This window comes from Rhinichthys klamathensis, unplaced genomic scaffold (assembly GCF_029890125.1).
Source record: "Rhinichthys klamathensis goyatoka isolate OS25496 unplaced genomic scaffold, OSU_Roscu_1.1 h1tg000393l_1, whole genome shotgun sequence".
Lineage (NCBI taxonomy): Eukaryota > Metazoa > Chordata > Actinopteri > Cypriniformes > Leuciscidae > Rhinichthys > Rhinichthys klamathensis.
Genome location: NW_026606895.1, coordinates 765,721 through 792,274, shown reverse-complemented (window position 1 = coordinate 792,274; position 26,554 = coordinate 765,721). Strand labels below are relative to the sequence as shown.

Genomic DNA, 26,554 nt, shown 5'->3' with positions numbered 1-26,554 from the left:
CGGGACCCGTTTTTACCGGACACCCCCCCCCCCCCCCTCCTCCTCCTCCTCCTCCTCCTCTTCCTGGCTTTGTCGTTCTTCAGGCTTTTGTTGGTCTCGCTACATATGCATGATAAATGCTTTATGTAGCCAACCGTAAAGAGACCTCATATAAACACACAGCACCAGAACTCACTTATTATACACCAAATGATGAAGACAATAACAACTGCACCAACAATGAGTTTCCCAACCTCTTTCCCGGGACAGAGTGAAGATGTGGGACGCTTTGTCTTATTTAATGAATGCATAATATACAGTAAACAAAGGACACGGACGAATAATAATAATATTACTGAGACTAAAACTACTCTTTGAAAAATCGATTGAAGTCACAAACTTGGGGATTGATTTCCATAAACTATTCCATACACATTTTGCTTTGAACTACACGTGTAGTGCATAGTTTATGAGGACTTCACATGTAAAGTTGCAGGATGTCTCCCTCTAGTGTTCAACACATGCATCTCAAGCCCCGTGAAAGTTCAAGTCTGCTTTTCCAATAATATAACAGAAACTCCACTTCTTCATTTATTTTTTGTTTGTTTTTTCAGTAAAAATAGTTTACACGTTTACATTCAAATTTTTAAAAATACACTTAAATGATATTCAATTATTAAAATCACTCCAATTTGTTATTGTTATTATTAATAGTTTACAAGCTTAGCACTGAAATTCAGATCCTGACTAGTTTATTCACAAGATGTATAAGTTATGTTACAATGAAAGGATTTTAAGATATATTGGTATAGTCTCTGAGGTTATTGAAAAACTACCACACATTGTTTTATTTCCAGGTACTAGTGTAATTGCACTATAAATTATAAAATTACATGCAAACGTGTTGCTCTATTACATGCAAACGTATTCATTTGCAAAGGATAATTCTATTAAACTTAAAGTCCCCCTGTAGTCAATAATTTAATCCCTTAAAACTCATCTTTGATCACCAAAATGACACATTTAAGCGTTTTTTTCCTTTAAAAAAAAACCTTCATGCCTTAAAATAGCTTGAATGTAACTCGACACCCTTGCCTCATTTAGTGTACGCGGTTCTATGAATATGCAAATTAGCCCCGCCTCCACTCACTCACACCAGAACTTGCACATGGTTTGTCTTAAAGCATATTAAAAACACCACATAGACTAAACATAAACAACATTAAAAGCTTGATTTTCACCACAGGGGGACTTTAATTGCTCTTAATTCGTTTGCTCTTGTTGCATTTGTTCGCTTCCAGATCAGAGACAGCTTGTTAAATTAGCTGTGTTGCTATGTGTCATAAGTAATTAAGTAGGCAACTCTGTCTAGAGAGAAAGCGAGCGTCTCGCTTATAATAAATCCATTCAGCATATCTGCACCTAGAGCATTTTTTCTTGTCATGACGCGCCACAACTATTCATAAACCGGAACATTTCTGTTTCTAAACAAGTGCATGCTTTTGTATTGAAGTGTTCAAGACAGAAACATTGTGTCGGCCCACATCCGGTACGCATTGAATCCACATGTACCAGATGTGGGCCGGATCTGGGCCGACATTATGTTACTGTCTGGGGTTGCAATGCAATGAAGACATGTTTAATATTTTTCATAATGGGCGTTTATAGTGCAGCGCAAGGACCAGTCCGTAAATTTTTTTCTTCCAAATTAAAAGCCAGTTGAAAAACATGGGGTGATGCGAATAATTCCAGCCCACTCACACTTTCAGCGGCCCACCATCATCCACGTTCTGCATCAACACTATTCTAGAGTGAATTTCAGCCCAGTGGAGACTTTAGACATGCACGGTTAAACTAGACCCAGAATGCATCAGATCCTGATCTGTCTAGAATGGATATCAGTGTCTCTGGCCTGTGTCGGATGTCTGTGCTCAGGTGACAGAAGCGCTGCTGTCCATTACCCTCACGCTGACTCTCAGCCATGCCAAGTGCAAATGCATCTACACGCTGACTGAAAACAAGCAGGTAAGGTGACCCGCGTTTGTCTTTCAAAGCAGGTTTCGTTTGGTTTTCAGATGAAGATTTCGCATTTGAATGTGTGATTTGGTTGTGACCTGTAAACAAGAGTCTCAGTGCTGACTCACTCTACAAACACAACAACACACAAGGAGCCGCCGCACAAACTGAAATGACAGGAATCACTGAATGACTATAAACAATTTCATTCAACAATTATATTTCTGGAGCGGCATAACAGTGTTCATCATCAACATTTTACTTCAATGTTATCCTGTTAAAAAATAAAACAGTTCAATTGCTAACTACGCGAAACCTCTTTGAATCCGGTTGGGAGACGAGCAAACCAGCTTAGGCTTGGATAAACTGTTTTATGTCTTATGGTTTAAAATGCAAGGCATTGTGTTCCCTATATAGGCTCCATTATATTTATGTACGTTTGCCCTTAATGTCACCATCCCGTATACGGGTATCTAACTTTACTTCGCTATATTACTATTAAATCCTAATCTAATTATGACAAACTATATATCGTTGGAAAGGTCTAAGACTGCTAAATAGATATTTGACTGCTGTTTTTTTGCTACAAATTATGTAGGAAGAGTAACCGATGATTTTTTGACAAGAGTGCACCTCAAAAAAATCTGCATCATAACAGGAGTTCTGACCTTTGTCACAAAAAGTTGACGCACGCACCTTTAATAATTGAAACTTTGGTTTTCATGCTAAAAGTTCATAATAAAACATATAATCTAGTATTTTTGAATAAAAAATTATAATATAATATTATCCTCTAAAAAGTATAATATGTATATTATCCTCTAAAATATAATATTATCTTTTTTATCGCTTTTTTTTATTATATCACATATTTTAGTAGTTATCATAAATTAGGTATCATTTGAAAGCTTACAAACTCAGAATTCATCCTGTGAAAACCGTTTTGAAATTGAACGTTGCGTTAGCATAGAAACGGTACTCTAAAATATTTTATCAGGCTCCTCCCCTTTTAGGCATCATTCTATTTCATAATTTATGATCAAAACCTTTTCTAATCTTGACAAAACACATATTGTCAGAAAGGTCTGAGTCTCAAGGTTCCAAATTTTGTGACATAATTGATATTTGGACAGAAAATTATTAATTTGTTAAGGCAGAATGTATGCAACATGTATGTCACCCGGTGGCTATTTTTGGTACTACGCCTAAACAAAATCAATTTTTGTGATATCAACTTCAAATTTGGAACATAACTTGGTTAGATATATGGCTTTGATTTTATAGTAATTTCAGAGTAAAAAATATTTTGTAAAATATATATTTTATATAAAATAAAAATATCTAGTACAGTATATTTGATTTACTGTAAATTGAAACTTCCATAACTTTTTCATACTTTCATTTTTTGAAGTGCTTTCACTTCAGCAATAATCTGCTGAGTGTTTCCTTTGAAAAAACAAGACCAAACTTAGGTCTATATTCCAAAGCATTCTTGAATTTACAATCATTTAAGTTTGAATTGTGCATTTTAACCCCCATTCTCAAAAAGGGGGGTGACAGTTAAGGGGTTAATGAGCATGTAAGATTCAACCGGAAACCAGTTTTAATTATGTTACGTGCAGGATGGCCGGGTCAGGCATTGCTCTGAGGTTACATGAGTTTAAGGAAAGTCAGGACACCAAACATCAACCAGCACATGTGTAAGTATAAATGATTTTTAAAAGCCTTTGACTCTTAATAACTCAAAGTAAAAGCGTTTAGCTCCAGGTGTGGATGTTAACCGGGTAATAAAGGTGTGCTGGACATCTTTAAATTAAGCAGTTCACACTTGCTGTGATATTGCTTTCAGTTTTGAACATTGTGTAGCTTATGTTTCAGACTAAATTTGGCAGGTTTGTTGCTTTAAAACACATTGATTTGAAGCATGTTGGTATGTTTTACTGTGTGCATCATGTTTGTTGGATCAGGTTCCTCTGTTCACTGTTTCTCCAGCGCTCGTCGTCCGGGCCGAGATGTTCTGGGACTGTATCCCGGTCAGATCGCGAGAGTTCACACCGTCAGCTCACATCTGCACAGGTGAGTAAAAAATAAACATTTAGTCCTTATTTTACAACCACTAGGCTACACCAAACTCAACAGATTTCTGCTTTTTCTTCCTCAGATCGACACCGACGACTCCAGACCTGCTACGTGATGAATCTAGAGCAGATCCGCATTATCAGAGAGGAAAGTTCGATCTGCTGAGTCTGCAGGCCTCACTTCTGTCCGGTCACAGCGGACAACACACACCCCGGAGCTCCTCTCAGCCGTCTATAGGTCTGTGTTAGAGAAGATTCATCTGATATCGCTGCCTTCACTTGCATGTAAACCTCTGTAGAGGAATGAAACCAAAGCTTAAAAGTCTTTTCTTCAGAGTCCTTAATAGAAGATTATGATTAAATCCCATTTTCTTGATATTTGGCAACACTCACCTTTTAGTCTTACAAAAGATTCTGTCTCTTAAGCTCTTAAACCTGGTCTCCCACCCTGGATAACCAGGAGTGGTGTTGTTGGAAGGCTTATTTCTTCATAGTTTTTTTCTTCTCTGGCCCCTTACAAAATCATGATTAGCAAATACAAATGTTATGTAGATGTAGACACAGTCTGAGCAACTGCAGACTAGTTGTCCTTCACACATCAGGATGTTCTTGACCTGTAGGTGGAGAAACAGGGGATGAATGTATACGTGGTTCCACATTCATGTAAACATCACATGCTGGAATATGAATTTTACATTGGTTTAAAAACAGCAGTGAATATTCTGAATCCATAAATGTACTGTCACTAGCATGCATGTTCACATATCTCACGCAAATACTAATGGATTAGCGTTGTACCACTAATGTGAAAAGAATCATTCATGACTCAAGTAATACGGAAGCCCTGAACCGCAACGTAAAAAAAAAAGAAATCAGTAAAAAAAAAAAAACATTTTGAGATTAAAGTCGAAATATTTTGAGATTAAAGTCGAAATATTTCGAGATTAAAGTCGAAACATTTCGAGATTAAAGTCGAAGCATTTCGAGATTAAAGTCGAAACATTTCGAGATTAAAGTCGAAGCATTTCGAGATTAAAGTCGAAACATTTCGAGATTAAAGTCGAAACATTTCGAGATTAAAGTCGAAGCATTTCGAGATTAAAGTCGAAACATTTCGAGATTAAAGTCGAAACATTTCGAGATTAAAGTCGAAGCATTTCGAGATTAAAGTCGAAGCATTTCGAGATTAAAGTCGAAACATTTCGAGATGAAAGTCGAAGTATTTCGAGATTAAAGTCGAAGCATTTCGAGATTAAAGTCGAAGCATTTCGAGATTAAAGTCGAAGCATTTCGAGATTAAAGTCGAAGCATTTCGAGATTAAAGTCGAAGCATTTCGAGATTAAAGTCGAAGTATTTCGAGATTAAAGTCGAAACATTTCGAGATTAAAGTCGAAGCATTTCGAGATTAAAGTCGAAACATTTCGAGATTAAAGTCGAAACATTTCGAGATGAAAGTCGAAGTATTTCGAGATTAAAGTCGAAGTATTTCGAGATTAAAGTCGAAGCATTTCGAGATTAAAGTCGAAGCATTTCGAGATTAAAGTCGAAGCATTTCGAGATTAAAGTCGAAGCATTTCGAGATTAAAGTCGAAACATTTCGAGATGAAAGTCGAAGTATTTCGAGATTAAAGTCGAAGCATTTCGAGATTAAAGTCGAACCATTTCGAGATTAAAGTCGAAGCATTTCGAGATTAAAGTCGAAGCATTTCGAGATTAAAGTCGAAGCATTTCGAGATTAAAGTCGAAGCATTTCGAGATTAAAGTCGAAGTATTTCGAGATTAAAGTCGAAACATTTCGAGATGAAAGTCGAAACATTTCGAGATGAAAGTCGAAGCATTTCGAGATGAAAGTCGAAGCATTTCGAGATGAAAGTCGAAGCATTTCGAGATTAAAGTCGAAGCATTTCGAGATTAAAGTCGAAGTATTTCGAGATTAAAGTCGAAGCATTTCGAGATTAAAGTCGAAGCATTTCGAGATTAAAGTCGAAGCATTTCGAGATTAAAGTCGAAACATTTCGAGATGAAAGTCGAAGTATTTCGAGATTAAAGTCGAAGCATTTCGAGATTAAAGTCGAAACATTTGCAGTTCGACTTCACAAGTGCATTTCTTTACACACACACGTGCTCTGAGCCAGTGGACGCGCACTGTTATGAATGCACACACTTCTATAGAAGACTGTATTATCGTAATGTTTCGACTTTAATCTCGAAATGTTTCGACTTTAATCTCGAAATGTTTCGACTTTAATCTCGAAATGTTTCGACTTTAATCTCGAAATATTTTGACTTTAATTCTAGAAATTTTTAGACTTTAATATTGAAATGTTTAGAATTTAATCTAGAAATTTTTAGACTTTAATACTTTAATCTAGAAATTTTTAGACTTTAATCCCGAAATATTTGGACTTTAATCTCGAAATATTTCGACTTTAATCTCGAAATATTTCGACTTTAATTCTAGAAATGTTTCGACTTTAATCTCGAAATATTTCGACTTTAATATCTAATTTTTAGACTTTAATCTAGAAATTTTTAGACTTTAATCTCGAAATGTTTTGACTTTATTCTAGAAATTTTTAGACTTTAATCTCTAAATGTTTCGACTTTAATCTCGAAATTTTTAGACTTTAATCTCGAAATTTTTAGACTTTAATCTCGAAATATTTCGACTTTAATCTCGAAATGTTTAGACTTGAATCTCGAAATGTTTCGAATTTAATCTCGAAATGTTTCGACTTTAATCTCGAAATTTTTAGACTTTAATCTCAAAATGTTTAGACTTTAATCTCGAAATATTTCAACTTTAATCTCGAAATATTTCGACTTTAATCTCGAAATGCTAGATTTTTTTTTACAGATTTTTTTTTTTACGTTGCGGTTCAGGGCTTCCGTAAAGTAATGACTTCATCACCACATCAAAACAGTCAATCGGTCATATAGCGTAACCGGTTTCAAACGGATGATTTTTATTAGTAACGGCGGTAGATGTACAGATTATTCATTGCGTTACAAAGGCCCGTTCACATGGTAGCGCGATAACTATATTAGCGTCCACACGAACAGACAAAAACGTTCTGTGACAGCAGCGCGCACTTTAAAGTTAGCTGGATTCTGATTGGTTGGTATATTGTTTATTACCGTTCATCAGCTGGAAAAGGCGCTATATGTCGTTCCTCCTCTTTGAGGAACATGATGGAAGAATTTTGAAGAATTTCAACAATTTGAAACAGGGTTATTCTAGTTAACTACAACTAAACATAACAAACATTTACTTTACATAAATAAAATGCATGTTAACTGAAATAAACTAAAACACTAAAAACTTATTTTATTTCAGATCGTTGCCAAGGCTACATTTTTCTTTTTTAGGTTTAACCTGATGTAATAAAATAACTCTAAAACAACCAAAAATAAATAGACATATTTACAACAACAAAAAACGAATACAAAAGCCTGTAGTCACTATGAACAGCTTTAAGGAAAACTCTCCGTTTGTGTACCATAGAATAAAATAGTAGCATAATAAGCATATATTTGGAAAACATGATGGTGGGTAAATAATGGTATGTTATTTTTAGGATGAATTATTTCTTTAACAAATTGTTTGTTTTCACAGACACTGATAGAGAGATGGTTATGCTAATGAAACACACATGCCATAAAATCACTCTACCTGCAAGTGTGCCGATCTCCATCAACATGACAAGCCAACAATGCACGCATAACGCATGAAATGCTCTGAAACATAAGAATTTTAGAATTTAAGAATTTTAGCTTCTTAGAGCGGATGACATGACAAAACGACTCTAAACATGCCATTATAAAGGGCAGTCTGTGAGCTTTATGGTGATGTTTTGTGCTGTTTTTACACAGGCACTGATGTCCAGAAGTTCACGCTGAGTTCACATCCAGCCCCACTGGAGACACACAGAGATGATCAGCAGCACCTCTATCTGACGCAATACACATGAAGCTGCTATCAAAACCATAATCAAAACCTTTCGATTGAGGAAACAATCTTCCTGGTGGAATTTGATCACACATGCAATGACACAGCAGATCTGTCAGAGCCGTCATGTAAAACATGCGTTTAAGACGTTTCCCACTGGCACGCAACCAGAACCTGAAAGCCACAAAGATGCACGTCTTCAATGATCAGCCTTAAAACAGTGAAAGTAAATGCTGGGTTGTTTTAACCCAATTTTGGGTCAAATATGGACAAACCCAACCACATTGTCCATATTTGACCCAAAATTGGGTTAAAACAACCCAGCATTTTTTAGAGTGACACAGTATGATAGAATAAAACTTTGGATGATATAAAAGACTTTGGTTTTGTGAAGATTTGTGTGATTACGTCAAGGTGACTGATCCGTGCTGTTGTTTGTTTAGACTTACTTCAAAGTATGACATTAGAATGGCATAATCTCAATCATACATTGGTTCAATACAGTAACTATGTAAATATTTAAATATACCAATGCAATTCATTAGATGATCAAACAAATGAGGACTAACAGGTGAGCAATAATCTCCACCTGCATTTGACAAAGGACATTGTGTGGGAAATATATCTAATCATATTTAACTGTTAGATATCAGATAATCACAGCAGTGAGAGACTGACGTCCTTGTTGGCATGTGTGTGTCAACATCTAAATGTCTGAGTCATGCTGACATTCATCTTGTGTTCACATCAAAAATAGCTCAAACTCTTCTGACTTCTCTTCACTTCCTGTAAAATGATCCCTCGCTATAGAGACACTGAACAATTCAGGTTTATCGGTTTCAGACTATTGTCAAACGGCTCCGGTCTTCTCTGATATTCAATACTTGCGTCGTAACTCGTGATCATGGTCCTCAACTGTAGGTTCATCGTTCGTTGTCCTCTCACCAGATATGGTGCGATGAGGGTGTGCGTGATGCTGAACCTGGATCATTTCTGCATAATTAAATATATTTAAGCAATTTAATAACTGATCCAACTGAATATAAAGTGGATGCAAAAGTATTTGGACACTTAAGTCACTCAAAATGTGGGAATGTCAATGTATTAGATAAAAGTGACATTTATTTTAAAGAAGCACAAGCATGTTTTTGAAGGAAAAAAGGTTGTTTTAACCCAATTTTGGGTCAAATGTGGACAGACCCAAATGTTGGGTTAAAAATGTAATTGAAACATTTAACCAAATGGCTGAGTTTGTCCATATTTGACCCAAAGATGGATTGAAACAACCCAGCATTTTTTAGAGTGTATATATATATATAAAGGTTAAAATTATTCACGGTTCGGTTAATCACGGTTTAGGGTCACGGTTTCGGTACGGTTCGGTATGTGCTATTTTCAGGGTAAAAAGTACTACTGTCAAATAAAAATAATCAAACTACAAGCAACAGCACAAATAAATAATAGAGCAAAGATACAAATGAAATAAACAGTGCTTTTCAGGTTATTTAGGTGTCTAACAGTAGTTTTCAGGTACAGAAATTAAATAAAGTACGTAAAACAACATTGGATATCTAAACTGTATAAACATAATCAATATTAAAGTTACAAAAGATATTCAGTCAAGAGCAGTGAGTGATTTTCTTGTCTTTTGTCGTTTGGTTAAAATTAAAAACACAAAAACTCATAAAAAAACACTTTAAGAGCGAATGCACGGATCTAATATACTGATACTGTACACATGCGTTTACTTTCTCAACTCTATATGTTCACTTAAGAAAAAACATAACCTACTGTGTTTGCTAGGATACTCGCATTCTGAGTGATCACACAAGTACGTGTATATATATATACACACACACACACACACACACATATGCATTAAAAACAAGTGGTGTTTTTAAAAGAAATATAACACAAGAACAATTTTCAATGTAAAAAAGTTTGTAAAATCTCAAAATATAAAACAAAAATGTTGTACAATATATATAAGTTTTGTTAAACATTTATATGCTAATATGATGGCCTTTATGCATTCACAAAAAAATGAGCTCAGACCAGCTGGTTAAAAATAACAGAGCAAGTGGCTGAGATATTTTGTATCTAATGCAGTGAAGTTAGGGGTTCATCATTTAAGGGTCCAGACACTTTTTTTGGGCCACTTTGTACACAGTTTAAAATACTTTTCACTTCAAAAATATATTTTTGGGACATTTACTGTACATAGTCAGCACATGCATTTCACACAACTGAACAAAGATTGACAGTCTTTTCAGAGAAATTAATCATAGTATTGTGTATTTGAAAACTTCAGACAAAACTGCTCTGTAACAACACAAGATGCATCTGTTCAGTTATTAATTACTGCCGAAACTATGTGGCAGTCCAGCTGAAATTACATAATAGTAATCCAACCACAGGTGTGTGTGTGTGTGTGTGTGTGTGTGTGTGTGTGTGTGATACCAGTCCACCCACCATACATGTCTGGACTTTCCCAGTTCATTACCACTACAATTCATTTTAGTAAAATTAGAAAATATAAATGAATTTATGCTGTGGCTTGTCATTTTTCTGACATCATATTTAAGAGTGTATAATCATAAAAGCATTTTTGCCTACGTTTCTTTTGGATAGCATCTTTATCAGTATTTTATTATGTTTATACTTTTTGTTATTTAAAATAATTAAATAAATTCAGTTTTTTTTATTTATACAGATTTCTGTCTTGTGAAGTACAAAAATATGGACTGTGAATAACGTGTTAAGTTTAAGTTAAATTTAAGTTATTTTAAGCCATAAAATAAAAATAAAAAATAAATATATATATAAATAAAATAAATAAATAAAATAAAAATTTTGCATTGATATTCAACCAAGATTTAACGCTGAAACATTTTTAATATCATCGCAAAAAACATGCAATGCAAGAGAAGTGTCACGGGTTAATTTCTGTGATTCAAATGATTGTACAGCACACCAAAACTGAGTGATGCTACCAAAATAAACTTAATATAAATCCATTAAAATTAAGTATATTAAATTATGGGACCTGAATAATTAAAATGTGATTTATTGGGTTCAATGATTGCCTTTTTTAAATTAAAAAGTAAAAATTGCTTATTTATTTGCAAGGCCGCTGGTCAAAGGCTGAAGGAACATGTGTGTACTGTATATAGCACAACAAAGACCTCCTAATCACATGGTCACAGTTTAACAATGGTTGAAATGGTGAGAGGAAAAAGTGACGAGGCAAAACCTGACTCACCTCCACCTGAGTGCAATGTTACATCACACGCTGGATTTCTAAATTATGAAGCAATCATGCCATTTGTGTTTGGAATCCAAGTGGTGTAGTGGTTTTTCAACAGGTTTAGTGAGTTCTCGAAGCAGTGAGCTCATCACGTCAGTTTAGTATAAAAATCCCCACACTCATGCATTCAGTACACAGCGGAGCGGACGGTGGAATCAAACACCAGACTGAAGCAAGAGTGAAGACTAGATCTACATCTACAACAGACAATAACCTCTCCGGTAAAAATCACTTCTGAACTCTCTTTACAATAAAATGCTTTACCAGCAAATATTGCTCTCATTTAAAAATGCTTCATGTTTTATAACTATGTTAAAATATGCAACAGTAATAATAAGCCAATTTGGTTGTAGAAGATTTAATGCAAAGTGTTTAGTTGCATGAGCGTCCCTCTAGTCTAGACCAACCCGTTGCCTTGCTAAAGAGCAGAATTATTAGAAAAACAATATTTAAATAGCCAAAACATTGACCAACCAAGCTTGAAACATTGTCAGAAAAATGGCAAAAACGGTACCTTATCTACCCCTAAATAATACAGTATGCATTATACCTTTAAGTAGTAATATGTGCTATTAAGGTACTAATCTTTTAGGAGTAAATAAGGTACAAAGATGTACCTTTGAGGATACTGCCCCAGTGCTGACAACCTAAGGGTACAATCTTGGCACATTTTTTCTGATTGTTAGGTTCCTTCATTGCGAGCATTTGATTGACAGAGTTTGAAGAGAGTAGACTAAGTTAAACTGCAGATTGGGATTGTTTCTTTGGACGTATTCATTGTTCTGCGTTTAACCTCCAGATATCAGAGATGAAGAGCGTTCTCCCAGTGAAGATGTTGGCGGCGTTGGCTCTGGTTCTGCTGGTGTCCAGTGCGACTGAGGGACGGATTCTCAGTAAATGTGAGCTGAAGGCTCAGCTCGAGGCGGGTCTGGGAGGAAATCAGGGAGGAAGTGGGCCTGGAAATGTCACTTCTGGGGTTGGAAACGTGACCGGAGGTGTTGTTGGAAATGGGACTGGAAGTTTGCCTGGAAATGGGACTGCGCCTGGAAATGCAACTGTAGACTTGGGCCTCATCGCCAAAAGTAAGTTTATGAGAGTAAACACTACGAGTTGAATTCTAGCAATGGTACAAATGTAAGCAAAGGGCGTTTCTGTCTTTCTTTCAGTCGTCTGTTCTGTTGAACGTGTGTCAAAGTTCAACACCAACCTGGTCACCGCCATCGGATCTCCAGCAGATTCCCGTCCCAGACCAGCACAACGACCCAATGAAAGACCAGGGGGAAGACCTGGTCAGGGCCGTCCCGGTGGAAGAGGAAAGAGATCTCCTGGTGGGGGGCGGGACAGGAATCCACCTAGCATGTTTGGAGACAGTTCAGAAGAGGATTCCAGCGAAAACTCAGGAGTTGCCACAAAACTGTTTGGGATCTTCCAGCTGAGCGATCGCGTGGCGTGCGATTCCGGATCCGGACAGAGTCTGAACATCTGCCGCATGAACTGCAGTGGTGAGTCACATGATACATTATTTCGCATGAGACAACGTAACTATTTTACAAGGTAGCGATTTTGTGTGAATTCGCACATGATTTGAACGAAAACGAGTACTTTTTTTTAAAAGTCCCCCTGTGGTGAAAATCAAGTTTTTAATGTTGTTTACATGTCTATGTGGTGTTTTTAATATGCTTTAAGACAAACCATGTGCAAATTCATAAGTCGACAGCATTGCTGAGTATTTTCTTCTTAAAACTGCAGTGAACCAAAGACAGTCTCAAAAACTCGGTTTGAAATCGCTGGTGTTTCTGATGTCATCCATTCTATCATTCCGGAATGAGAATTCCGGGTCGAGAACAGTTTGTAAACAAGCTCAAGTGGAAATATAACTGGAACCTTTCCTTACCGTTCGGCCCAATGGTGGAAAAGCGGCTAGCCTATAGTTTCATCACAATTTCAGTATGTCAAGTTTGAGTGACGTCTCATGTGACTGGTCACAAATGTAATTGAAACCAATTAGATTCAATCTTGTATGTACAGTTGTACAATGTGATTTGTACAAGTGTACAACATTTTTAGACAAAGGTGAGCGTGACGCTCCACCCTAAACCTAACTGGGGCGTAGGCGGATTGTAGAAAAATGTAAGAGTGTGATTGTACGAATTCATACAATACAAACAATACACCAAAACCTAAAATAGTTATGAATTGCTGTCAGCTTGTGTTGGTTGACCCAATATACACAATAGCCCAGGTTCATCACAATTTCACAATCATTGTAGATCAACTTTGAATGACGTCTGGTAAATTTTGTCTTCTAAAGCTCTGATTGATGATGACATCAGGGATGACATCACCTGCCTGAAGACCCTGTTGGACAGCGCGACCAATGCGTAAGTTGTCAACCTCTCACATCTACAAATCAGTAGTCAATTATAACAGTTGCAGGGTCTCGCTAATCACATGATCACAGTCTAGGCTCCCATTAGTAGTCACCACTCATTTGCATGACTTAGCTCAATTTTAGAGCATTGCCAATGGTCGCTGTTGCTTCAAATCTGCAAAATGATTTTGAATAGCAATGCGTTTTAATTGAAAATCGCCAAATGTTTTCATTGTGGAACATTCTAATATAACTAAAATAAAATAAAACTAAAATGTTTTTTTTTTTCACGATTACCCAACATCTAAATAATTTAACAAGTAATAGAAGCATATTCTTAGAAGCATATGTAGTAATATTCCTGGTCCTGTTTTCTTACAGCGCTGCTCCAGTCTTCGCTCCTCGGCCCAAGAAGAAGTAAGTCAAACAACTGAAAGATTGCACGAGTCAAGAGAAATACTGATTATAAATATATTTAGATTTTATTCAATACCTGAAAGCTTAGAAGGTTTAGGGGAATAAAAACACATTTAGCTTAAATATCGTGTGTGTGTGTGTGTGTGTGTGTGTGTGTGTGTGTTTGTGTGTGTGTGTGTGTGTGTGTGTGTGTGTGTGTGTGTGTGTGTGTGTGTGTGTGTGTGTGTGTGTGTGTGTGCATGCGCATGTACAAAATATACATTTTGGGTAAATGCAACATTTTTTTTTTATATATTCTGGGCAAAATAAATAAATATATGATGAAATATAAGTACCTAAAACATATATATTTTCATCAATATTAGCAATATATTTGGACCTTTTGGTCTTGAAATATAAAAACATAAAAACATATCTGAAAATATGCATTTTTGCTATATGGTTTTCTAATATTTATAAGAGTATCTCATTAAGCAACATGATAAAGTCAAACTGATCTGGAGTCAATTGTTAGTCACATATGTTAGAAGGCAATTGCTTATGTAAATGACATAAACTGGATGCTCCTGTGTTAACAGTAGCATCTACAACATTAAGATAAGCTACAGCAATAATGCATACAAGATGTAAAGCTTGTTTTACAAGTTTGTGTTTATTGTCTTTCAGGAAGCACATGTTGTGCGTGAAGGAGTGCCGCAATGTCAACCCGTTGCAGTACTTTGCTGAGTGTGTCTAACACATTCAGTGTTTCTTCTGTCCAGCTTCATCCTGATGCATTACTGTAATAAACCCAACACTTGATGGTTGCAACCATGACAACATTTGTTGAAAGTCTTTCACAGAGGAACTACTGTTCACATACTGTACATACACATTATGTTCTCAGATCTCTACATGTGTTGTCCTGTATTTCACTCTTCCTTGTCAAAATGCGCTTGGAAAATGTTCTCAAAATAGCCACAATTATGTTGATCATTGCTTCTACATGTACAATAGCATACCTCAGAATGCAAATAAAACAATATTCATAAAAGAGTTCCTTGTCTAAGTCTGTCTTCACAATAAAACATCAAAAAATCAAAGTTTGCATGAGTGAAAGGTTGAAAGCCTTTCAAATTTCTCATTGGCGTTTTACACAAACGTTTTGTTCATCACGAAGCAAGTGTATACCATTCAAGAAGTCAGGATTTAGTTGGTTTTTGCATGGTTTAGTTAACTGGTAGACGTCGTAACTACACCATCTTTCTCTATTATTTTTACAGCATTTAAATCCCCCCAAAAATGTTAGTAGATGTTTTATTCATTTTTTGGAGGGCGCAAAACATTTATTTTTGTGTAGCCTCAGTTTTATGTTCTTGTGTCTGATTTTCCCACTATGTCTGAGCACCTGCCTCAAGCTTCATAATGACTCACAATAAAAAATAAACTCTATTTAACCAAATCCATTGTGCAACGCCCGTTCCTCCCATTAGCAGAGACATATTAGATTACATAAGCAAATTGTGGCATTGATCATGTTAACTGCTTTGTACACAGTATGCTCTTTGGATTCAGGCAGCATTACAGGTCAAAGTCAGTCTGTCAGGCCATCGGGCAGTCCTTATTGTCGAGCCCTGAAATCTGACCCATAATGCTGCCTAAATCATAATCATACACTGTTCATTCATTGGCCAGAGGAGAACTGGCCCCCAACTCAGCCTGGGTTCTCCCAAGGTTTTTTCTCCATTCTGTCACCTGAGTGAGTTTTGGTTCCTTGCCACTGTCGCCTTTGGCTTTTGGCTTGCTTAGTTGGGGACATTTAATATTCAACAATATTATTGATCTGCCTGCATTGACACCATTATATGAGAACTGAGCTGGACGATGACATCACGGTTTTCTCCAGAGAGGCTGTATACAGTGGGGAGAACAAGTATTTGATACACTGCCGATTTTGCAGGTTTTCCCACTTACAAAGCATGTAGAAGTCTGTGATTTTTGACCATAGGTACTAGGGGTGTAACGGTACATGTATTCGTATTGAACCGTTTCGGTTCGAGGCTTCCGGTTCGGTACGCATACAAACCGAACGATTCCTTGGACCATTTTTCTTGCCGACAAAATTCGCGCTGGCGCGATCACCACAACGTTGCGCAACATCAAATGGCAAACGTAATGAAAGCGGAACGAAACTGCGCTACTCATTATATTGTGCTTCACGGATCGTTTGACCAGCAGCATCTGTGCAGCGCGAGCCGATCTCGATCAAGCGACACTGTTACAACATAGCGCTAAGAGATCCAGTAAAGAAAACATTTTAATTCGCCACTGAAGTAATAACAGCACTGCGAGATCTAGTGAGAAGCATTCACATTTCTCCGTTATTAACCGTAGATCGCTATTAGATCAAACAGCGCTGACGTGGAAACCAGGAGAAATATTGCGCCGTGAATGAACTAGTAATACTTTACGTCCACAGACCAGCAACATTCACCATGGATTTAATATAGTAGGCTAACACTAACTGTAACCAGTTTGGCTGGAATAGTGAACTGCTTTCAAGTACTTCACACATCTTTTTCCAGCTCTTCAAAACTCAAATAATAAATAAATAAATATATATATATATATATATATATATATATATATATATATTTAAATGTTATTTTTAATGTGATGACCAAAACATTTTTTGTTCATCCTTCAAAGATGACCCCCATTTATAAACCTGAAAGTTTCAAGATGTAGGAAAACTCAGTTATTTAAAAATATTTTTTTTCTTTTAACAAATAAGAAATTTCTCTGGCATTTCTTTCTTTTTGCTGTATCGAAAACGTACCGAACCGTGACTTTAAAACCGAGGTACGTACCGAACCGTGATATTTGTGTACCGTTACACCCCTAATAGGTACTCTTCAACTGTGAGTGACGGAATCTAAAACAAAAATCCAGAAAATCACATTGTATGATTTTTAAGTAATTCATTTGGATTTTATTGCATGACATAAGTATTTGATCACCTACCAACCAGTAAGAATTCGGGCTCTCACAGACCTGTTAGTTTCTCTTTAAGAAGCCCTCCTGTTCTCCACTCAGTACCTGTATTAACTGCACCTGTTTGAACCCGTTACCTGTATAAAAGACACCTGTCCACACACTCAATCAAACAGACTCCAGCCTCTCCACAATGGCCAAGACCAGAGAGCTGTGTATGGACATCAGGGATAAAATTGTAGACCTGCACAAGGCTGGGATGGGCTACAGGACAATAGGCAAGCAGCTTGGTGAGAAGGCGCAATCATTAGAAAATGGAAGAAGTTCAAGATGACGGTCAATCTCCCTCGATCTGGGACTCCATGCAAGATCTCACCTCGCGGGGCATCAATGATCATGAGGAAGGTGAGGGATCAGCCCAGAACTACACCGCAGGACCTGGTCAATGACCTGAAGAGAGCTGGGACCACAGTCTCAAAGAAAACCATTAGTAACACACTACACCGTCATGGATTAAAATCCTGCAGCGCACGCAAGGTCCCCCTGCTCAAGCCAGCGCATGTCCAGGCCCATCTTAAGTTTGCCAATGACCATCTGGATGATCCAGAGGAGGAATTGGAGAAAGTCATGGGGTCTGATGAGATAAAAATAGAGACCAAAAAGTCTAAACTCCACTCGTCGTGTTTGGAGGAAGAAGGATGAGTACAACCCCAAGAACACCATCCCAACCGTGAAGCATGGAGGTGGAAACATCATTCTTTGGGGATGCTTTTCTGCAAAGGGGACAGGACGACTGCACCGTATTGAGGGGAGGATGGATGGGGCCATGTATCGTGAGATCTTGGCCAACAACCTCCTTCCCCCAGTAAGAGCATTGAAGATGGGTCGAGGCTGGGTCTTCCAGCATGACGACTACCTGAAATACACAACCAGGGCAATTAAGGAGTGGCTTCGTAAGAAGCATCTCAAGGTCCTGGAGTGGCCTAGCCAGTCTTCAGACCTGAACCCAATAGGAAATCTTTGGAGGGAGCTGAAAGTCTGTTTTGCCCAGCGACAGCCCCGAAAGCTGAAGGATCTGGAGAAGGACTTTATGGAGGAGTGGGCCAAAATCCATGCAGTGTGTGCAAACCTGGTCAAGAACTACAGGAAACATATGATCTCTGTAATTGCAAACAAAGGTTTCTGTACCAAATATTAAGGTCTGCTTTTCTGATGTATCAAATACTTATGTCATGCAATAAAATGCAAATGAATTACTTAAAAAATCATACAATGTGATTTTCTGGATTTTTGTTTTAGATTCCAGTTGAAGAGTACCTATGATAAAAATTACAGACTTCTACATGCTTTGTAAGTGGTAAAACCTGCAAAATCGGCAGTGTACTTGTTCTTCCCAACAAGTATATAAATTAATAACTTTTTTACAACAAAAATGAACCATCACTGAACTTACTTAAGCTGGACTATGACGCTATTTTCTTCTAGAAACAAACTTGGTTGCATTATTTTCCTGTTATCTCTGTAAAGCTGCTTTGAAACTGAATCTGTATTGTAAAAAGCGCTCTATAAATCAAGGTGCCTTGACTTGGATCATTCTCAAGTCCAGTGTTGCCAAGTCCACGGACTACTTTTAAATTGTTGCCGCAGGTTTATTTTTATTCCCGTGGATACATACAATTTCGGCAATGAATTCGGCCCCTGACAGGGAAACCCGCATTGGGCTGTATTTGATTGGTTATTGGGCTGGTGTTGTTATGGAGAACTGGCAACCCCGCTCAGATCAGAGCTGAATAACACAGTCATCAGGTGCAATTAAATCAATTCTGTGTTTATATAATAAAATAACATTTTAAAAGGAGGTGATTGCATATTCACAAAAAAATATGAGAAATAATAATTGAAATTGTGCTTACAAAATTGTTTATTCTTTTATCACGTTTACTGTTTGTCCTGTGCCACGTGGAATTTGTCCTATTTACATGCTGGAAAACAACAGGAAAAAGGTCAAAGCAAGCCTTTCCCCCACAGTATTTGTGCACCATTTGAATACACTCAAATAACCCTTACACCGCAGCTCAGAGATTTGGATTGAGATACTTATACTGAAAGGGTGACAATTCCCACCTAAAGTTTGTCATACTGCACCAGTAAAGCATCTGAAGTTAAAAAAATAAAGCTTTTATAACAGTTAGCTTATTCTATCTTAAACACAAGTGTTTGAAATGTAATGATCAGCATGCCATAAGTAAAGTTGCATGGAAAAAGAGACAAATATATCTAAGTTTCCTGAGATCAAACTCTGATTTAAAACTTTTAAATGATTTTAAATTAAATTATCCTTTAATTAGACCAAAACCATTGTCAGATCCACCCAAACAAAACAGAGTAAAGATGCAGGGCTTTAGAGAGACACACTGTCCTCTATTGTGTGTGTGTGTGTGTGTGTGTGTCTCATAATCCAAAGACAAAGAGCTCAAAGGCTCAAGCTACAAAACATCAGCTTCAAAACTCTACTGAAATCACAGGGGAGAAATAGTGCAAACAAATAAATAAAAATGACAAAGCTGACAACCTGAAAACCCTGGCAAGCATTTGTGATTTTCTTCCAATCTGTTTATGAATGACATCACAGTAATACGATCTCCCCGTGATGATGGGATGGACCAAGCACACAGGTGGAGGTCACTCGAACATATATAAGATGGACCACAGTTCAGAAAAACACTGAAGCTTGAGCAGAAGATCCTCAAACAAGCATCATTTCAACAGAAAGTCTGGTAAGACGCTTGACAATTCTTCACGATACTTTACTTCATGTTTTTCCCTCAAATTAATAATTAGATGTTCCGAGGTGATTATTGTAAAAAAAAACTAAATTGTTTTGACTGACTTTGGTGATACTATACTTTTTTTTAAAAGTAAAAATATATATTGAAAAAAAAAAAAAATTCGTCACCTTGGATGAAAGCTTCTGCTGAATTATTATTATATGCAGGGCTTGACATTAACTTTTTTGCTCACCAGCCACTGTGGCTAGTGGTTTTTCAAAGTTACTGCCATAACGATATTTTTAATATTATCTCATTATTTGGCAGCCGGTATATTAGGCTGCTGTTGCTTTAAGACATGACGCACCGGCCAATTATACTGTTTTAAAGCAAAGTAAGATTTTTTTTACCTTAAAATAATGTTTCCAAAATCATTTCAGTGGTTCATTAAGTCGTAACAGGGTGAAAGGCACTTCTGGATTTGCTTTGCGGTCCTATATCTGCTAGCTATAACCACGCTATGTAAGATTGCCAGATCGGGTCGCGTTTCTGTAGTTCTAATGAGACATAAGAAAACTACAAATTTGACTTGCTTTACGTCAAGCGTTACAATAGTCTGGCTATTGATGTGTTTGTATTTTTTTTTGTATTGTTTTATATTTCACTCTTTTATTTTTTCTCCTGTACTTTTTGTCTCTGTCCAGCGCTTTGATCAACTCTGGTTGTTGTAAAGCGCTTTATAAATAAAAATTGATTGATTGATTGATTGATAGTCATTATTTTGTTTTTCTTCGTTTCTGATGTCGCAATACGTCATGCTTTCGTGAAATCATGCAACATACTCTACCTTGTCTGTGGACATCGTTCATTCCAAAGCCGGTGCTGGATAAACAGCGAGCGAGCGTGCGACAGTAGGCTGCGCTAGGCTAAATTATTTACGACAGCGGTAATGGACAATTCCGCTTCCAACCTGTAGGGCGACCGCAGAGGAAAAGTTACTTAATGTTGCTTTAAATAGCCAAAATGAGGAAATGAGTAAAATTATGCGCAATCCCTCACCCTGTAACCAACAATATTCTGTTCTGACCGCATTTTAGCAGGACAAAGCTCTGAGGACATCAGAAGTTACAGGGACTGATGTCAGCTGTACAAAGTGCACAGGCTACATCGTAATTTCAATATTAAATAGAGTAAAACAAAGGCAGAACACCGTACAATCTATAATAATAATAATAATAATTCATTACATTTTTTATATAGCGCTTTTCTAGGCACTCAAAGCGCTTCACATGGAAGGGGGAATCTCCTCAACCACCACCAATGTGCAGCATCCACTTGGATGATGCGACGGCAGCCATAGTGCGCCAGAACGCTCTCCACACACCAGCTTCTGAAAGGTAGCATTATTTAATAGAACGCCAGCACAGTAACTTCATTTTGACGCACGGCTAAACAAAGGCAGAGTACCGTAACTCAATATGAGCTTTCCAAAACAAAGCCAGAGAGCGGTAACTGGTTTTACGGTGTTCTGCCTTGGTTTCTCATGGGCTTTTGGAAGTTACTGTTTAGACAACCCATTATTTTCTCGAAAAAACAACGGAATTGACTCAAGATACTTATCCGCATGATAAAGGAGGTCTAGAATGTGCCAAAAATATCAATAACTCATTTTCGACCAAACACGAAGTTAAGGTCCTTTGCCTTTCCACAGCAGTATTGATCTGTTGTCTTTACTTGAAGATGTAATCAGAGTTCTCTGGATCTATCTAATGTGTTTAACCTCCAGATATCAGAGATGAAGAGCGTTCTCCCAGTGAAGATGTTGGCGGCATTGGCTCTGGTTCTGCTGGTGTCCAGTGCGACTGAGGGACGTATCCTCAGGAAATGTGAGCTGAAGGCTCAGCTGGACGCTGCTCAGTTTCAGGACATTACCGGCATGGGAAAGAAAATAACCGTGAAAAATCTCATCGCTAGTCGTGAGTCATTTTCTTTCAGCTTTTCTCTCTGTCTCCAGAATGCCAAACTGCCATGTTTTATGTAAATTATGTCTTTCTTTCTTCCTTTCTGTGGCAGTTGTCTGCAAGGCCAACTGCTCAGCCTTCAACACCAGCTTTGTCAAAGCCATGATGGTCGACAATAAGGAGAATAAACCAGCTCAAGCTCCACCTCAGGCTAAATCTGGAAGCCCACCCAAAAATCACACACAAGCCCCACCCAAGCCTCACGTACAGGCCCCACCCAAGCCTCACGCACAGGACCCACCCAAAAATCACACACAAGCCCCACCCAAGCCTCACGCACAGGACCACCCCACTAAAGGACCACAGGGGTCCGGCCATGAGACCAAGCATCCACACCTGAACGCTACTGCCAAAGTGTTCGGGCAGCTGTACGGCGTGTTTCAGCTCAGTGATCAGCTGGCCTGTGATTCCGGCATGATCCCGTCGCTCAATGTCTGCAACATGAGCTGCTCTGGTGAGTTTAAGGCCCTGTTTACACCTTTAAGATGCGGTTTGGTCGATCGGATCACAAGTAGACGAGGGAGACACATTCCCGCTCACACCTGGTGTTTTAAAGGCACAATATGTACGATTTTTTCGCCACAAGAGGGCGCAGTTTCCAACAATAACAAAGGCGTAGGTTGATGACGCAGTGATGAGCTGAATGATGGGACTTGCTGTCAAGCTGATGAATCTAATAATGTTTATGGATGAGTGCAAACATTCATGTTTTTTAACATTACAGTGGTATAAAGCAGGTCGCGATTGCTAAAGAGACAGATATCACACGCGAGTCCCGCGGATATAAAGGAATAAGGACATTTAATTCTACCGAACTACACGCAAGTGCTGGATTACTCACACAGGTCAGTTTATTAGACGAATTAAACTGGTGAGGTAACGCAGCGATGCTTCACTTGGTCTAACGTTACACTATCACACTAAACGGCATTTAAATGTGTGTTGAAAGTTATAATGTTATACTACGTGTTAGTTCGTTGCTATACGAAACTAGCAGTAAGCTAGATCAACGTTAGAATAACATACTGACCATATTCTAACATTTCATCATGTTGAGCTAACGTTATATAACATTGATTTGTTTCATGTATATTTGCTCACCTGTCTAATAAAGCTGTCAAGTCGTGACTCGTGAAGCTCTGTCGAGTCCAAGTTAGTCGCGGACGTGGAGCTCTCGGCATCTCAAAACGCCACGCTGACATTGATCCTCATTTTAGTTCAACCAGAAAGACTCGGGAGAATAATGCCGTTCCCAGTATTAACAGCTCAGCAAGCATAAAATGATATAAAGTTATTTGCCGTAGGCCCCGTCCGTAGTTCGCATTCCGAGGGTACGGAATCTGCATGTCCTGCCTGAAGACGAAGGCAGTGGCGCAGCCGACCCCCCCTTATGGGACGGGACCATCCTGGTGGTGGTGTTGGGGAGGGTGGAGGAGAAGGGACATCTTGGTGGTGGAGGGAAGGATGGAGGTGAATGGAAGCGTCAGCATCTGCAAACTCATACATGTGTAAGTTTCGACCTTTTATACTACGAGTATTTAGAGCACGATTGGATAAGTGGAGGTAAACAGTGACGTAATGATTGAGTCTTCCCGGCAGAACTTACGCAAAAGCTGCATTTCTCCTCGTTTGTCCCAAAGTCTGCTTGCCATGGTCTATGTTTGAAAGAAACAAGAACTGCGTGCCGCTAAACGTTACGCACTACGCAGTTGTCCACGTCTGTCGCCATGGTTACGTCATGGCTAAGGCAGTATGAACTGAAACCGAGGATAGCGCGGATATTGCGTCATTGACACGCGACATTTTTATCCGGGACGGCCACTTATTTAAAATGGGAATTTCTCTGAAATAAAAAATCTTTGGAGACTTTTGGGATATTGTAAGTACACAACTGCAGGAAATACATCACACTGTGCAAGTGATTTTTGGATATTTTATTACAAAATTCGTACATATTGTACCTTTAATCCGTCTCTTTTGTCCACTTTCAACCACTTCTGTCCTGATTTCCTCAAGGGGAGGGTCTATGGGCGGGTAAATGTCTGGGTTTTCAGATCTTTCGATCTAATCAATGGACGAAATAAGCTCTTGCTATTAACATTTGAACGCGACCGGAGAGACGGAAAAACACGGAGAGCATCAGCTTTAGTTTCTGCTCTGACAGACACAAGATCAGCCGAACGCTGCGAGTGTGTGTTAGAGATCAGGAATATAGAGAGAACATTGTGCTTGGTACGTTTTTCATCTTTAAACCAAACTTGAGTCTCCAGCCGATAGTTTAAACCCCGTCTGGCTAGAGCTCTTCATAATGTTCATGCATTAGATCAGTAGATGGAGAGAAGACGGTCTTTTGTGGCTGTTTGAACACACTCGACCACATGACCGTTTACACTACGAAAGCAATCCGGTCAAATGTGTTTTCAACTTCCTCTGGAAGTGGTGGAAAGTGGACGAGCTCAAAGCCCTGTTTACACCTGTATTTAGTGTCGTCCACTTGTGATCCGATCGACCAAAGTGCATCCTAATACCAGCTGTAAACACGGCCAAAGAGCCAAAACTGCATATCAAATGTAGCACTTAAGACCTGCATTTATCATGACCCACATTGTGTTTTTAATTTCTGCATTGAAAATCTGAAAGAGAGTGAATACTGTGGACGTTTAAAAACTAATCAAAGAGCCAATTAAGCAAGGTTTTGAATTATTTTTCTTCTTTTATTGCACAAAAGCTTTGACTGATGATGACATCACCAATGACATCGCCTGCCTGAAGACCCTGATGAACAGCATGTAAGTTCACACAAGCTCAAACACAGGCTTGCTGTAGTTACCAATGGTGTTTAAACTAATAATTCAAAGCAGGACATGCTTTTCTTCATGTTAGTTTGGTATGATAAGAATCACATAGTAAAAAAAAATTGTTAACACATATTTTAAAAGAACTGAAACTGTAAATATTACGTGTGTTATCTCTTAACAGGAAATCCAAACCCAAAGACAAGCCCACTGATGTTAATAAGTTGTAAGTTTATAGTTTTACTGATTAAAGTACAGTTGTACAAATCATAAATTTAGTTATTGTATTTAAATGCATTGCCATATCAGCTTCAATAATACAAAATACAAATGCGTTTGAGGCTTGAACTATGTAATCAGGCCTGAATGTTCAATGCGTGATTGTCTATGGTGTGTTACAGTTTGGAGACGCTGATGGTGAAGGAGTGTCAATCTGTCGTTCCCTCAAAGTACTTCGCAGACTGTGCTTAAAAAACCAGACGGACCAACAGACTCGCTCTCGCGTCCTCCTACTGCATTACTTACAAACACAGCAGTCTGGTGGTTTCCATACCTCTGGTAATGAGGTCAATATGACGGTGGCGGTATCTGTGTGAGTTTATTAAATGTCCAATGAGTTTTAATAGAGTGAGTTTGTGCATTCAGACACTTTAGTTTATTGCTGTAATACTGTGAATGTTCTGTCTAAATATATATTACTGTGCCTAATATAATTGTGTTGCTGCTGCTGAGGGCTTTTAAATACTGTCACTTTATCATAAACAATAAAATCAAAAACTGGAGTGCTTTTCTTTTCCTTATTATATTAAATCAAGTGAACGCAAAGTTTCTCAAGGGAAGGCAAAAGTTTTGCAAGTGAATGCAAAGTGTCTTGGGGTAAGACAAACATTTTGCAAGGGAATGCAAAGGTTTTGTGAGCAAATGCAAAGTTTCTCGGGGGAACACAAAACATTTGGGAGAGAATGCAAAAGCATTTACATAATTTTTTTTCCCTACCATCTCATATATTTTTTCCCCCATCACTATGTCCCTTTAAAGGATTCCAGAGTAATTTACAATAACTATGAACTTAATTATTGGGGATTTTTTTTTTTTATCTAGTTGTTGATACATTGATATGGAGTGGAATGAGGAAATATAATAAGCATAGATTTTATACTAAGCATAGATCATGCAAACAACCAAACTAATAATCAGATAAATACATTTTTATTTTAGTAAGTTGCATAAATTTTATTATACATGTATTCAACAATATTAATTTCAATATACATTTTATTTAAACAACATAAATATTTTAATTTTGTCAATGCACAATACATTTTGTGAAACATTTAATTTCTTACCAGACGTTCTGTTGTTGGAGATACAGATGAATGAGAGTCTTTAAATGTTCCTCAGTCTTCACTGTCTATGACCCATCAGACTTATATATGTTAGAGTCGCCTCCACCTGCAGCTGCACCTGTGCTTTTGGTTCATCCCACCATTAATGCTGAGATTAATATTTGATGCTCGTCTCAGAGAAAGACTGTCTCTCCCTGGAGAGTTTTGGTTCCTCCCAAAGTTTCTTCTTCATCCACTTAAACCAACCAACCATCTTTTAGGCACTATACCCGCAAAGCAGCTTTGGATCTAAATGTATTGTGAAAAGCATAATGCCAATAAAACTTTAAAAAGAACTGAATTACTGGGCATTCTTTGCAAGTAAAGCATCACTGTTCCTACATACATTTGCAAGTTGCATGAGCCTTTGACACTCTAACGTAAGCTGCAAATCATTTACTGTGACAATGCTGAAGAACAAGTCTGATTTGCATCGGATAATTCATTAAGTCCTAAATGATCCTTAAATTAGTTTGGTTGAAATAATTTCTTGA

The 26,554-nt window shown here is 37.7% G+C and overlaps 2 protein-coding genes across 3 annotated transcripts; both read left to right on the top strand.

Annotated features, from left to right (window-relative positions):
- The first annotated feature begins 11,385 nt into the window (after window positions 1–11,385).
- LOC130070083 (uncharacterized) lies at window positions 11,386–14,932 on the top strand. 2 transcript variants are annotated; one of them, XM_056234364.1, is made up of 6 exons: window positions 11,386–11,551; window positions 12,137–12,412; window positions 12,497–12,832; window positions 13,642–13,711; window positions 14,083–14,118; window positions 14,785–14,931. In XM_056234364.1, exons 1-6 carry the CDS (start codon window positions 11,452–11,454, stop codon window positions 14,852–14,854), a joined length of 888 nt encoding a protein of 295 aa, XP_056090339.1. In that variant the 5' UTR covers window positions 11,386–11,451; the 3' UTR covers window positions 14,855–14,931. The 2 variants fall into 2 exon arrangements, with proteins under 2 accessions (XP_056090339.1, XP_056090341.1); XM_056234366.1 differs by having other exon boundaries at window positions 11,472–11,551; window positions 12,130–12,412; window positions 14,785–14,932.
- A 4,843-nt stretch (window positions 14,933–19,775) lies between these two features.
- On the top strand, window positions 19,776–25,457 carry LOC130070074 (uncharacterized). Its single transcript, XM_056234354.1, has 6 exons — window positions 19,776–19,868; window positions 21,646–21,835; window positions 21,933–22,334; window positions 24,609–24,669; window positions 24,860–24,901; window positions 25,077–25,457. Exons 2-6 carry the CDS (start codon window positions 21,655–21,657, stop codon window positions 25,144–25,146), a joined length of 756 nt encoding a protein of 251 aa, XP_056090329.1. The 5' UTR covers window positions 19,776–19,868; window positions 21,646–21,654; the 3' UTR covers window positions 25,147–25,457.
- The last annotated feature ends 1,097 nt before the right edge of the window (window positions 25,458–26,554 follow it).